At 44.1% G+C, this 15,144-nt stretch overlaps 1 protein-coding gene across 5 annotated transcripts in view; it reads left to right on the plus strand.

Annotated features, from left to right (window-relative positions):
* LOC106588839 (collagen alpha-1(XVI) chain-like) overlaps positions 1–14,836 on the plus strand; it is a 106,100-nt gene extending 91,264 nt beyond the window's left edge. For 2 of the 5 annotated variants that reach the window (XM_014178312.3, XM_014178313.3), the window contains exons 40-49: positions 7,635–7,688; positions 9,695–9,742; positions 9,928–10,047; positions 10,510–10,557; positions 10,692–10,795; positions 11,015–11,059; positions 12,828–12,872; positions 14,490–14,543; positions 14,628–14,681; positions 14,777–14,836. In XM_014178312.3, coding sequence (XP_014033787.2) covers positions 7,635–7,688; positions 9,695–9,742; positions 9,928–10,047; positions 10,510–10,557; positions 10,692–10,784 — 363 coding nt within the window. In that variant the 3' untranslated portion in view covers positions 10,785–10,795; positions 11,015–11,059; positions 12,828–12,872; ... (1 more) ...; positions 14,628–14,681; positions 14,777–14,836. The remainder of the gene's footprint in view (positions 1–7,634; positions 7,689–9,694; positions 9,743–9,927; positions 10,048–10,509; positions 10,558–10,691; positions 10,796–11,014; positions 11,060–12,827; positions 12,873–14,489; positions 14,544–14,627; positions 14,682–14,776) is intronic. The other 3 variants (XM_045709603.2, XM_045709604.2, XM_014178314.3) reach the window with 3 other exon arrangements.
* The last annotated feature ends 308 nt before the right edge of the window (positions 14,837–15,144 follow it).

A 15,144-nucleotide genomic window follows, 5' to 3' on the forward strand; every position in this document is an offset into this window, starting at 1 on the left:
GTCACGTTATAGCAGAGATCCTCAGTCTTCAATAAACAGAGGCAAGAAGAACGACACCTTGTCAGACAGGCCACTTCCTGCATGAAATCTTCTCAGGTTTTTGCCTGCCATATGAGTTCTGTTATACTCACAGACACCATTCAAACAGTTTTAGAAACTTTAGGGTGTTTTCTATCCAAAGCCAATAATTATATGCATATTCTAGTTACTGGGCAGGAGTAGTAACCAGATTAAATCGGGTACGTTTTTATCCAGCCGTATCAATACTGCCCCCTAGCCCTAACAGGTTAAAATCAATTTTTATGCCATTTTTCTCATAAAAAAGCGATAATATTCCGACCGGGAATCTGCGTTTAGGTAAACAGACAAAAGAAAACAAAGCATGGGGTCGACGCGGGCACGAGCCTGAGTCTCACAGTACTGTAACCAGCCACTACCCAAACGCGCTACTTTTTTTTCAGCCAGAGCCTGCAAAGCCACGATTCAGCTTTTTGCCGCCTTCTGAGAGCCCATGGGAGCCGTAGGAAGTGTCACGTAACAGCAGAGATCCTCTGTAATGGATAGAGATAATCAAGAAATTGTCAGACAGGGCACTTCCTGCATGGAATCTTCTCAGGTTTTGGCCTGCCAAATGAGTTCTGTTATACTCACAGACACCATTCAAACAGTTTTAGAAACTTTGGAGTGTTTTCTATCCAAAGCTAATAATTATATGCATATTCTAGTTTCTGGGCAGGAGTAATAATCAGATTAAAAATCGGGTACGTTTTTTTATCCGGCTGTGAAAATACTGCCCCCTAGCCATAACAGGTTAAGAATAGCCAATTGGAATTTGTGGTCTTTATATTTTATCAATTTATTTAGGATACCATCAACCCCACAGGCCTTTTTGGGTTGGAGGGTTTTTATTTTTTCCTGTAGTTCATTCAATGTAATTGGGGGTCCAGTGGGTTCTGGTAGTCTTTAATAGTTGATTCTAAGATTTGTTTTTGATCATGTTGTAACGGCTGTCTGTAAGAGGGAACCAAGGTGCAGCAGAGGATGTGTTCATCATTAGAATTTTAATTCAAAAAAGCAAGAGAACACTACAAAATGAACAAAAACGACAGCAAACAGTCCTGTTAGGAAAATACTCTAAACAGAAACAATTACCCACAAAACCCAAAGGAAAAACATGCTCCTTATGTGTGACTCCCAATCAGCAATAACGAGCTTCAGCTGTGCCTGATTGGGAGCCACGCATACGGCCCAAAACAAAGAAATACCAAAACATAGAAAAAGGAACATAGAACGCCCACCCAATGTAACACCCTGGCCTAACCAAAAATAAAGAACAAAAAACCCCTCTCTATGGCCAGGGCGTTACAGTACCCCCCCCCCCCCCCAAAGGTGCGGACTCCGGCCGCAAAACCTGACTCTGAAGGGGAGGGTCCGGGTGGGCCTTCTTACGGCGGCGGCTCAGGTGCGGGACGTGGCCTCTGCTCCACCCTTGACGTCGCCCTCTTAGGTGGCGCACCTGGCCGCGCCGAAGGTCTGGTGGGCGACGCTGACTGCGCCCGGCTGGCGGGCGGCGATGGCTGCGCCCGGCTGGCGGGCGACCCCTGACCACTCTGGCAGTTCAGGGCAGTCTGGCCACTCTGGCAGTTCAGGGCAGTCTGGCCACTCTGGCAGTTCAGGGCAGTCTGGCCACTCTGGCAGTTCAGGGCAGTCTGGCCACTCTGGCAGTTCAGGGCAGTCTGGCCACTCTGGCAGTTCAGGGCAGTCTGGCCACTCTGGCAGTTCAGGGCAGTCTGGCCACTCTGGCAGTTCAGGGCAGTCTGGCCACTCTGGCAGTTCAGGGCAGTCTGGCCACTCCGGCAGTTCAGGGCAGTCTGACCTCTCTGGCGACTGTTGACTGGCGGGCAGCTCTGGCGACTGTTGACTGGCGGGCAGCTCTGGCGACTGTTGACTGGCGGGCAGCTCTGGCGACTGTTGACTGGCGGGCAGCTCTGACGACTGTTGACTGGCGGGCAGCTCTGACGACTGTTGACTGGCGGGCAGCTCTGGACAGGTGAGACCCACTGGAGGCCTAGTCCTGGGAGGTGGCACAGGACGGACCAGGATGGGGAGACCCACTGGAGGCCTAGTCCTGGGAGGTGGCACAGGATGGACCAGGATGGGGAGACCCACTGGAGGCCTGGTCCTGGGAGGTGGCACAGGATAAACCGGGCTGTGGGGGAGCACTGGAGTTCTGGTATGGACACTCTTTACCCACACTCCAGGCTGAATGCCCACTTTGGCCCGGCACGGGCGGAGAGCAGGCATTGGGCGAACTGGACCCTCCCAGCGCTCTGGAGACACAGTGCGCAACGCCGGCGCAGGATAACCTGGACCGAGGAGGCGCACTGGAGACCAGACGCGCTGAGCTGGCACCATCCGCCCTGGCTCGATGCCTGCACTCGCATGGCACTTGCGGTGGGCTGGTATGTAGCGCACCGGGCTTTGAACGCGCACTGGGGACACCGTGCGCTCCACAGCATAACACGGTGTCTTACCAGTACCACGCTGCTTCCGGTAAGCACGGGGAGTTGGCTTAGGTCTACCACCTGACTCCGCCAATCTCCCCGTGTGCCCCCCCCCCAAAAAAAATTGTGGGGCTGACTCCCGTGTCGGTTGCGCTCCCTCTCCTCATACCAGCGCCTCTCAGCTCTCGCCGCCTCGATCTCCCACTGCGGGCGGCGATACTCCCCAGCTTGAGGCCATGGTTCACCTTCGTCCAGTAATTCCTCCCATCTCCAGGAATCCTGAACGATCCTCTCCATCTTCTCCAAAGTCCATGAGTCCTTCTCCTGGTGCCTCTCCTTCCTCTGCTGCTTGGTCCGTTTTTGGTGGGTAATTCTGTAACGGCTGTCTGTAAGAGGGAACCAAGGTGCAGCAGAGGATGTGTTCATCATTAGAATTTTTATTTAAAAAAACAAGAGAACACTACAAAATGAACAAAACCGACAGCAAACAGTCCTGTTAGGAAAATACTCTAAACAGAAACAATTACCCACAAAACCCAAAGGAAAAACATGCTCCTTATGTGTGACTCCCAATCAGCAATAACGAGCTTCAGCTGTGCCTGATTGGGAGCCATACACACGGCCCAAAACAAAGAAATACCAAAACATAGAAAAAGGAACATAGAACGCCCACCCAATGTAACACCCTGGCCTAACCAAAAATAAAGAACAAAAAACCCCTCTCTATGGCCAGGGCGTTACACATGTATATGTTCTTGCTGTTTGTTCTTTGTTATAGAGCCAAAAAGTGGTTTATCCATAGATTCTATGGATTCTTCAATTAAATTGAGCTTATTTCTGATATGCTGTTCCTTCTTTTTCCGTAGTGTATTTCAGTATTGTTTTAGTGATTTACCATAGTGAAGGCGTAGGTTCAAGTTTTTGGGTGGATAGGTTTCTCAATTTCTTTCTTAGGTTTTTGCATTCTTCATCAAACCATTTGTCATTGTTGTTAATTTTCTTAGGTTGTCTGCTTGACATTTTTGGATTTGACAGGGAAGCTGAGAGGTCAAATATACTGTTTAGGTTTTTTACACCTTCACTATTGCAGTGAAACATTTTGTCCAGGAAATTGTCTAGAAGGGATTGAATTTGTTGTTGCCTAATAGTTTTTTGATAGATTTCCACACTACTTTCCTTCCATCTATAGTATTTCTTAATATTATTCAGTTCCTTTGTCTTTGATGCCTCATGATCGAGCATAGCTCTGTTCAAGTAGAGTGTGATTTTGCTGTGATCTGATATGGGTGTCAGTGGACTGACTGTAAACACTCTAAGAGACTCTGGGCTGAAGTCAGTGATAAAGTAGTTTACAGTACTACTGCCAAGAGATGAGCTATAGGTGTACTTACCATAGGAGTCCCCAGCATCCGACAGAGCTGCAGGAGTTGTGACCCGTTTTTGTTGGTTATGTTGTCATAATTGTGTCTAGGGGTGTATATTGGGGAGGGAATCCTGTCACCTCCAGGTAGGTGTTTGTCCCCCTGTGTGCTGAGAGTTTCAGGTTCTTGTCCAGTTCTGGAATTTAGGTCGCCACAGACTAGTACATGTCCCTGGGCCTGGAAATGGTTTGTCTCCCCCTCTAGGATGGAGAAGCTGTCATCGTTAAAATATGGAGATTCTATTGGGTGGATATACAGTTGAAGTTGGAAGTTTAAATACACTTAGGTTGGAGTCATTAACTTCTCTAGGATAGGTGGGATGATAGCGTCCCACCTGACCAACATCCAGTGAACGTGCAGGACGCCAAATTCAAACTACATAATTGTAAATATTTAACAATCTTGAAAATACACATGCAATATGTCAAAATAAGGCTTAACTTCTTGTTAAAACTCGTTTTTCAACCACTCCACAAATTTCTTGTTAACAAACTATAGTTTGGCAAGTTGGTTGGGACATCTACTTTGTGCATGACACAAGTAATTTTTCCAACAATTGTTTACAGACAGATTGTTTCACGTATCACAATTCCAGTGGGTCAGAAGTTTACATACACTAAGTTGACTGTGCCTTTAAACAGCTTGGAAAATTCCAGAAAATGATGTCATGGCTTTAGAAGCTTCTGATAGGCTAATTGACATCATTTGAGTCAATTGGAGGTGTACCTGTGGATGTTTAAGGCCTACCTTAAAACTCAGTGCCTCTTTGCTTGACATCATGGGGAAATCAAAAGAAATCAGGCAAGACCTCAGAAAAGAATTGTAGACCTCCACAAGTTTGGTTCATCCTTGGGAGCCTGAAAGTGCCATGTTCATCTGTACAAGCAATTGTACGCAAGTATAAACACCATGGGACCACGCAGCCATCACACTGCTCAGGAAGGAGACGCATTCTGTCTCCTATGGATGAACGTACTTTGATGCGAAATGTGCAAATCAATCCCAGAACAACAGCAAAGGACCTTGTGAAGATGCTAGAGGAAACAGGTACAAAAGTACCTATATCCACAGTAAAACGAGTCCTATATCGACATAACCTGAAAGGCCACTCAGCAAGGAAGAAGCCACTGCTCCAAAACCGCCATAAAAAGCCAGACTATGGTTTGCAACTGCACATGGGGACAAAGATCGTACTTTTTGGAGAAATGTCCTCTGGTCTGATGAAACAAAAATAGAACTGTTTGGCCATAATGACCATCGTTATGTTTGGAGGAAAAAGGGGAAGGCCTGCAAGCTGAAGAACACCATCCCAATCGTGAAGCACGGGGGTGGCAGCATCATATTGTGGGGGTGCTTTGCTGCAGGAAGGACTGGAGCACTTCACAAAATAGATGGCATCATGAGGAAGGACAATTATGTGGATATAGTGAAGCAACATCTCAAGACATCAGTCAGGAAGTTAAAGCTTGGTCGCAAATGGGTCTTCCAAATGGACAATGACCCCAAGCATACTTCCAAAGTTGTGGCAAAATGGCTTAAGGACAACAAAGTAAAGGTATTGGAGTGGCCATCACAAAGCCCTGACCTCAATCCTATAGAAGATTTGTGGGCAGAACTGAAAAAGTGTGTGCGAGCAAGGAGGCCTTCAAACCTGACTCAGTTACAAGCTTGTGGAAGGCTACCCAAAACGTTTGACCCAAGTTAAAAAATGTAAAGGCAATGCTACCAAATACTAATTGAGTGTATGTAAACTTCTGACTAACTGGGAATGTGATGAAATAAATAAATAACTGAAATATATCATTCTCTCTACTATTATTCTGAAATTTCATATTCTTAAAATAAAGTGGTGATCCTAACTGACCTAAGACAGGGAATTTTTACTAGGATTAAATGTCAGGAATTGTGAAAAACGGAGTTTAAATGTATTTGGCTAAGGTGTATGTAAACTTCCTACTTCAACTGTATGTAGCACACATGAGGACATTTTTCTCTGTTGAGATAATTTCCTTAGTAATTTATAGCCAAATGTAAAATGTTCCTGTTATGACAAATTTAATGGAGTGGGTTAGATCTGCTCTATACCAAATTAGCATACCCCCTGAGTCTCTTACCTGTTTCACACCTGGTAGTTTGGTAGATCGGACTACCAGCTCTCTGTAACCTAGAGGGCAACTAGTGGGTCCGTCTCCTTTATACCATGTTTCTTGAAATATGACAATGTCTGTATTTCCAATTTCTTTGATGAAGTCTGGGTACCTGCTCTTTAGGCCAAAAAGCAGCTTTGTGTTCCATAGTGTCTTGTGTTGTTGTTGTCACGGTAGATGTGAGCGGTAGGTGTGAGCAGAGCATGTATCTCTCACTGTCTCTCTCTCACTGTCTCTCTCACACTCTCTTCTGTTCCTCTCTCTCTCTTTTTCGCTATTTCTCTCTCTCCCCCTTTGCTTTCTCTCTCTCTCTCTCTCTCTTTATCTCTCTCATTCTTCTGTCCCTGCCTCTCTGTTTCCTTTCTCTCTTTCTCTCTCTCTTCTGTTCGCCACTCCATTGTTCTCACTCTTGTTCTTCATCTTCCTCCATACTATGTTTCTCTCCTCCTGTACCTCTTTTCTATTCCACCTTCCATGTCACTCATTTCCTTTTCAGGTTTGGATTGAACATTGGGTTCTAGCTTGGGCAGCTTGAGGTTGTGGCTAATGCAACTCTAAATGCAAATTAATGGAGAATTAAAATAGCAAATTATTTCATTAATCTTAAATTCTTAATGTAAACATGTTACACAATAGTAAAAGTAAATATGCAAGTACATAAAGAACTATTGCATAAATACAGTAACATTTAAAGTCAACCGTATTCATGTAGTGAAGCTCTATGCTATTGTTAACCTTGTGGGCTGTAAATATATATATATATGTATTAATGGGAGTCTTTGTTAAGTCATAGCCCTGCTTTAAACATTCACTAACTCTTGTGGGAAGCTTTGGGAATGTTAACTACTTCTATCAACATATGATAGATTGGGATTGTTGGGAATATTGATGACACTTCATTTGAAGGTTTGGTTATAAACTCCTTATACATCATTAAATAGTTATTTTAGCATTAGTACAATTATTATGAATTAAAAACCTTCAAATAAAGTTTTAAAAGAATATTTCCTCAGATTTTGTGGGAAATGTTAAATCTAAACTAATTCTCAACAACATTTTACACATTTAAAACAGGTTAATGGTAAACGAAGATGTAACATTGGTTCATGAAGACCAGGCTGAGTTCACTGTGTAAGAAAATAGATTGATTTGTCTGAATATGATGTTCATGTGTTCATCAAGCACTGAACAATTTTGTGTGCATGAATCAAATTTGCACACAAATATCCTGTTCAAATCAAAGCAGTTAAAACAGATATATTGTTTGACCTCTTGCATAGTGATCCCTGCATGCTATTCAATCTGGTGTTGTGGTTTTTTTTAATTACAAAATAATCAAACAATTTAAACCAAACATGAATCAAACTATTTAAATGAATTTAAATAGTGCTTTAAAAACTAGACAACCAAAAGAGTCTGAACATAAACCAGGAAAGGGAGAACACGGGTGATTGGTTGTTCCTACAACCTCGAACCTCTAACCCCCCCTGACCATTGGTGGAGAGGGATGTGGCAAGCCTGTGATAGGCTAAAACCAGTTGAATCTCAGTTCCTTCTTTCAGGGTAACCCTGGCAACGACGGGGTACCAGGGCAGCCGGGTCTGCCTGGGAGAACTGTAAGTAATAAGACAGAAGGGTTGGAGTCACTTCCATTCCAATTCAGACACATCGGAAAGTGATTTGAAAATCAAATTCCAGAATAGTGAAAAACAATATCAATGAATACCAATGACACTTTCTGATTCAATAATTGGAATTCATTAGCTGAATTGTCTAAATTGAAATGGATTTGACCCCAATCCATGCCAGACAGAGGCGGCGGGGCTAGATGAGTGCTGCAGCTTTGTGATTGGACGGTGCAAGGAGGGAGGAGCCTGGTTGGGTTGTAGGTCTGTGTTGTGAGTGGAGCACTCTGGCAGAAGTTCATTGAGGATCTCTAGACTTTGGACATAACTATACAGTAGACACACCACGACTTAGTGGCAGCTAGAACAATGAACGCACTCAGCTCAAAGACTTTTAGTGTTGAAATGCACTTTCTTCATTTCAGAAAGACTTTTACCATTGATTTGTGCCTCAAAAGCATGCACGTACACACACACACACACACACACATTGTTGGTGTAGTTTCATAAATGCAGTGTGTGAGTGTGTGAGTATGTGAGTGCAGCCATTAGTTTGAGTCGAAGAGCTTTGCTGTACTCTGTTGTTCAGCCTTGTTATGCTGAGTACAGTAAGAGCCTGTAGATCTGCTGTTGAGAGGACTGCACTATGAGGTCTATTTTCCATATAGCTGGCATCCAGCTCAGCCCCCTGCCACATACACACACACACAAACACACACACACATACACCCTCCCCACAATAATCAATCTAGCCACAGTGGAAACTTGGCTTCACAAACTCACACACACACACACACACACACACACACACACACACACACACGCTCACATTATACACACTCACTAAGTGGTCCAGTCCTAACATCAGTAGACAGACATACTGACCCACCAGCTCCTCTCTAGCCCCATGGCCCTGCCTGCATGTTATATGTCAATGGATTTAAATGCCTAAAACAGACTATTAAAAAGTTTCATTCTTAGATAAATTCTTAATTCCCTCTTATCTTAATCTTAGCTAATTAAAACATATCCTTAAAACCACAAAACATTATTAGAAACATAATTTAACAGACGAGTTTGTTGAATACAAATTAATCCATTTAAAAAGGATAAAAGAACAATTTAGCAAAAGTAAAGGATATTTAAATAGGAGTATATTGAAAGTATAAAGTAAATATCATTGACATATAATGATTCTTCTCTCTGAGACATCCTGTTAATGCACACAGCCTGAGTTTAACAAACCTAATGAGCTGCATCATGCTAGCTCAAATGAGCTCTTCTGGCTAATAACAACCGTTTGAACAAAGCCAACAGATTTTGAAACCAGGCTAAGTGCAATTCACAGGTTCTCTCACTGTACGACGGGCCCCACTGCTCAAATGTGGCAGTATTGTACTGTGAGTGGGTTTCCTGGTGTGATTGGAGTGGTAAGAATGTTTCAGACCACCCATGCAGGTAAATCAATCAACTTTCAAACTCCCAACAATGATCCCAATAAATGCCTGGATTTGAATACCAACGTGTTTTGAAAGACTTGCAAAACCTTGTGATTTTGAATGTTTTGTGTCTCCTTGGGCAAATCTTAAATGGCACCCTATTCCCTCTAGTGGCCTATGTGACTCTGGCCAAAAGTAATACACTACACAGGGAATTGAGTGCTATTTGGGACTTCAGAATGGATCGTTCATTAAATTTGGACTGTACTGCAGTTCAACACCATTTGCACTGCATCCAATGTGCAGAGGTCAACTGTACTTATAAATTGTAATTGTATTTCAACATTTTACTGTAGAAGGATGAAGTTACCCCTAGATGCTGATCTAAGATCAGTTTTACATTGGCAGCTCCCTAGTGGTTAAGGCTAGGAGTTGTGTAGGATAAACTGATTTTTGATCAGTTTCCAAGGGCAACATCTACTTGGAGCCTTTTTCCCCCCTCCCTCTCCTTTACATTTTACTCTCCTCTCCCCCTCTCACCCCCCTGCCCTTCCTCAGCATCTGAGGCTGCCTCAGGATGAGGACCCCAGTCGAGGAGATGGAAAGGTAAGACAGGAGGTAGAGAGGTGCACTCTGGGAAATATAGTTCTCTAGTACTGCTCTTGGATTTATATGCATGAGCTCTACTGATGTGATTATACATAACACAAACATGCATGAACTGTGTCCATGCAGTGTACATTGAGCTCACACACTTCATGTCGTCAAAGTGTGTGTGTCCTCTGCTGCAGAAGGTGTGTGAGGACTGCTCCAAGGGCTTGCCAGGGGTACCAGGCATGGCGGGCACCAAGGGAGAGAAAGGAGACGAGGGCAAGACTGGCATAGGCAATGCTTCCGACGGCTGTGAGAGGGTGAGAGGCTGGGGGTGAGGGGTGTATTGGTGGAGGGCATGGGGGAGAGTAGTGAGGGGTGCATGGGTGAGGTGGTTAGGGGGGCAAATATATTGTTGGCTGGTCAGAATGAGACTGTAGAATCATGGAAATTCTAATTGATTCTTCTGGGTTCATTGTATTTATTTATTTATTTATTTCACCTTTATGTAACCAGGTAGGCCAGTTGAGAACAAGTTCTCATTTACAACTGTGACCTGGCCAAGATAAAGCAGTGCGACAAAAACAACAACACATGGGATAGACAAACGTACAGTCAAAAACACAATAAATCTACATGATTTACATGATTCTGCATTGATTCATGAATCATAAGAATCAATAACACTGTCAGTTTTGGTTCTGATTTTGACCCAACCTATCCGAAGCTTTGCCTAGGCAGAGTCATAGTTCTGACCTACGACCTCTTTGTGTTTGTTACAGTGTTTCCTAAACCAAAGGCTGCAGAGTGAGGAGGCTGCACAGGCACCTGTACGTCCACACAGTCTTTAACTATCGAACTCTCACACTCACAGTCACACACAACACGCACGCACATTCACACGCACGCGCGCACACCACACACACACTGATTCATAGATTTATTTATCTTCTTTTCTATGTAGACCACCACCAACGCCGATGGAGCTAATGGAGGCTGCTCCGGACCAGGAACACCAGGCCACCCAGGAACACCAGGCCCAGGACACCTGGAATAAGGGGAGAGACGGTAAGTGTGTGTGTGTGTGTGTGTGTGTGTGTGTGTGTGTGTGTGTGTGTGTGTGTGTGTGTGTGTGGTGTGTGTGTGTGTGTGTGTGTGTGTGTGTGTGTGTGTGTGTGTGTGTGTGTGTGTGTGTGTGTCTGTGTGTTTGTTTGTGAGTGTGGTGAAATATAGCAAGTTGCGTGTTGAATCTCTAACAGGAAGTGCCTTTCTGCCTACATTTCCCAGGGTCCTCAGGGGCAAAGGGGACAGGCTGGAGTACCAGGAAATATGGTGAGCTCAAAACCAGAGATTTTAAGGCATTATAACACTTCATAAGGCTATATAGAGACATTATAAGCCAGCACAACAGAGTCAAAGCATGGTGTCTGTAAGGAGAACAGGGTGGTCTATCATAGCTAGAGGCAGGAGTTTTACCTGACCATACCGTACTAGATCAGGAAAAACTCCTGTCCCAAAGCAGACTTTCTGAGCTCTTGTTCTGTCTTGACTGGTTTCTTCTTCCTCTAATGACTCTCCTACTGACTTTGTGCTTTACTGAATTTTAATTGACCACAGATGTTCTTCTGTTTATACAGTGACTGTTACACTGGAATGGCAAAGTCTATTTGTGAAGCACCTCTCTTTCTGTGCTGCATGTACACTACCTAAAGGCTACATTTCTGTCACTAGTACTTATTCCATGTCATTTTTTGGGCCATGTTCAACTACTTGAAAATGTGTCTTTCTTCATTTTCTTGGAAGGAATCACCAAATTGAACATGACTATGTAGCCTATTTGCCGCCTTGCTTTCACCTATCCCACTGTGTTAGATCAGTGCATACTTCCTGGAAGGCTGCGTCTCTAGTGTTGGACCATGGCCATCATGTTTACGTGGCCTGTGTTTCTTATAAAGCTTCATCAGTGAAGGATCATGCAGATTAAAGCGACTTCATGTTGATACTTGAAATGTGAGGTCATAGACCACTCTAGTGGTAGGTCTTAGAACTACATAGACCTTGAATTAAATCAGGCTGCTTCCCAAATATCCAACCTTCTCTCAAAGTTTGCACTTCCCATCGTGGATTTACCAATTGTGGAAACTCCCTCCAGCCAATGATTACACCAATCCAACGCTTTTAAATCAATAACAGGAAGTGTGCACACTTTTGGAGAAGGGAGGAGAGTAGAGATAGATGTGTTGCGGCTAAACAGACAGAGTTGGCTTAGATTGTTGAAAGCCTGTAAACTATATTTAGTCTCTATGTTTATTGAAAACATACATAGATTTACACAAATTTGAACTTGTTGTCTCTCAAATACATTGTTAGTTGTTGGTTAGCAAGCTTGTGAATTTTAGCCATATTAGCATAGACGTGACATCAGTCAAAACACCTAAAAAAAAAAGACAGTATCATTAACAAGATACAACGAGCTGAAACGAGCCACCTACGATTCCCCACATGACAGCTTTACAACGAGCTGAAACGAGCCACCTACGATTCCCCACATGGCAGCTTCACAACGAGCCACCTACGATTCCCCACATGGCAGCTTCACAACGAGCCACCTACGATTCCCCACATGGCAGCTTCACAACGAGCTACCTACGATTCCCCACATGGCAGCTTCACAACGAGCCACCTACGATTCCCCACATGGCAGCTTCACAACGAGCTACCTACGATTCCCCACATGGCAGCTTCACAACGAGCTACCTACGATTCCCCACATGGCAGCTTCACAACGAGCCACCTACGATTCCCCACATGGCAGCTTCACAACGAGCCACCAACGATTCCCCACATGGCAGCTTCTTGTCATTGTAGCTAGCTATCTGACCGTTCAGAATCCTAACACCACACGGCCTCATCGATGCACGCTTATCATTTTGGTGAAGTTGTCAGCCAACTCGTCTATACAGCCAATTTCCACCATATCCATGAGTATCCCTTCTGCCGATTGGAGTAGTACCGTAACAGGCTAAGGGTCAGTGTTGCTGTTTACAATGCTGAGCTTAGAACAGTTGATTTAGTTGCATCATTGCCTGTTTCTCTACAGGGTCCTCCTGGTTTTCCTGGTCCTCAAGGCTCATCTGGACTTACTGTGAGTTTACTACATTTATATACTGTACTATACTGTGTGTGTTTGTCTCTCCATATCTTTCTTCTGCTTTGAAACTGGAAGAGATGGAGAACTGTTCTGGAAACGAATAAATCCCAAACTGAAAAATCAAATACAAATGTTTAGAACATCTTGGTGCCCCAAAAAAGCAGTACATAAATGAAAGGTGAAAACAAAACACAATCATTTCGGCCTCAGGCCATCGTCAGTGTAAATTGTCAGCACACACAGCTGTCTTCTATTTCAAGTATAATTTCATACTTTGAAACTCCATCAACATTGTGCGCGAGTGTTGAATCTCTTTAAATCAGCAGGAGGGGCTGCTCATAGTGATTTGGCTCTTCCATCTCTCCAGCTCTTTAATGAAAGTTATTTCAGATGAGGAAACCATTCTATTGTCTCGCCAGTTGTTCAATTATTTCCCCTGTCTAAGAGATGGAGAGTGGTAGTGCCATGCAGAGAACCCGCCAAACCCCCCTTATATCATTCCATTGTTTTAGCGAATGGAAGTCAGTAATGGTTGAACGGTGCGAGCCCAGCATGGAATCCATTTTGAAACGTTAAGCAGCGTTAATTCCAGGTGTGTGTGTGTGTGTGTGTGTGTGTGTGTGTGCGCGCGCGCGCGCGCGTCTCTTCTGCACTCCGCTTTGTATAATTTTCTCTGATTGAATAGTAGCAGCTGAGAAACATTTTTCATCGTAATGAAACTCAGCTACATTGATAAGACATTGAACGGAATCAATAACAGGGATTTGAATAGCTTTACGCTGTCAGTAGTCTTGTATATTAGAGGGGAGAGAGAGAGAGAACAGATATGGAGACAGAGAGGGGTAAGGAAGATAGAAAAGGGGACAGAAAGTGAGAGAGAAGAAGGATAACTAGAGAGAGAGGGTAATGCAGAGAGCCGTCGTCTGAAATACATTGACTGCATTATGAAAATCACTCCATAATGAATGAGTCCTCTGGCTGGTTTGGGGAGAGGGTTGCTGACTCTGAGGGTATCAGTATGGTTTGGTCATGGAACTACATCGCCTGCATTGAATCCTCATAGAGAGAGCAGCAGGTCACAGAACAAGAGAGAAAGTCACATTTAGAAGTTCTCAGTGGAACACTGGAAATGGAAAGAAGACTTCACTGTCTCCCTCATACTGTATTGACTGGTCTTGTGTGTGTGTGTGTGTGTAGGCCAGGGTAATGCTTTCTACCTCTGCAGTGTTTGTAAGTCGGAATAGAGATTTAATTTAGTGTTCTACTTTTCCTCTCTCCCAGGGAATATGAGTATATGTAACTACATTGCTTAGATGATGATGATACAGATACTGTAGCTCTCATTCTGAACTTATAGTCCTCATTTCGCCTTTCTTTTGTGATCTGTTTCTTTTCTCATTTCTTCACTTCTGTCTTTGTTCCCTCTCCTCATCTTTCCTTCCCTCTCTAATCTTCTGTCCTCCCTCTTCACCTCTCCCTCGCTCCTCACCTCTCCCTCGCTCCGTCCCTCCTCTCCTCACCTTTCTCCCTCTCTCCGTCCCTCCTCTCCTCACCTTTCTCCCTCTCTCATCACCTTTCTCCCTCTCTCCGTCCATCCTCTCTCCTCTCCAGGGTCAGCAGGGTGAGAGAGGAACAGCAGGACCACCAGGTGTGAAGGGTGAAACGGTGAGTCATGGCTACCCTCATCAATACATGTTAGATCAAGTTTGATTAGATACATTATTTATGCATCTTTATGGTGTCTCTCAGGGCCCTCCAGGGACTAATGGATACCCAGGTTCTATGGGACCACCTGGGCTTCCTGTAAGATACATCAACTTCCTGTTTCGTCACATTTATATGAATATTAATGAACATATTGAACATATTGATTGACTGACTGACTGATTTATTGACAGGGCCTGAAGGGCGAGAGAGGGACACCAGGCAGTGCGGGAACGAAGGGAGAATCGGTAAACATGAACAAACACAGTCGTTAAACACTTTACATGTGATGGGGGTTTCACCTCATTTGGATAGTCTAAGAAACATATGGTGTTTTAACAGACTATCTGTAGCAGGTGACATATCAGATAGTGAGTAGATAACTATGCATTTATTGGCTTCTATTTTATTACTACAGTGAGTGTGAGATGGTGTCCTAACCCAGTCCTCTCTCCTACAGGGTCCACCAGGCAACCCAGGATACCAGGGAAAGGCTGGAGTAGCGGTCCGTAACCTCATCCCCTTTATCCCTCGCCCCTATAACTTATCATCCATAACCTCA

This window comes from Salmo salar, chromosome 27, assembly GCF_965601325.2.
Source record: "Salmo salar chromosome 27, fSalSal1, whole genome shotgun sequence".
In the NCBI taxonomy this organism is placed as follows: Eukaryota; Metazoa; Chordata; class Actinopteri; order Salmoniformes; family Salmonidae; genus Salmo; species Salmo salar.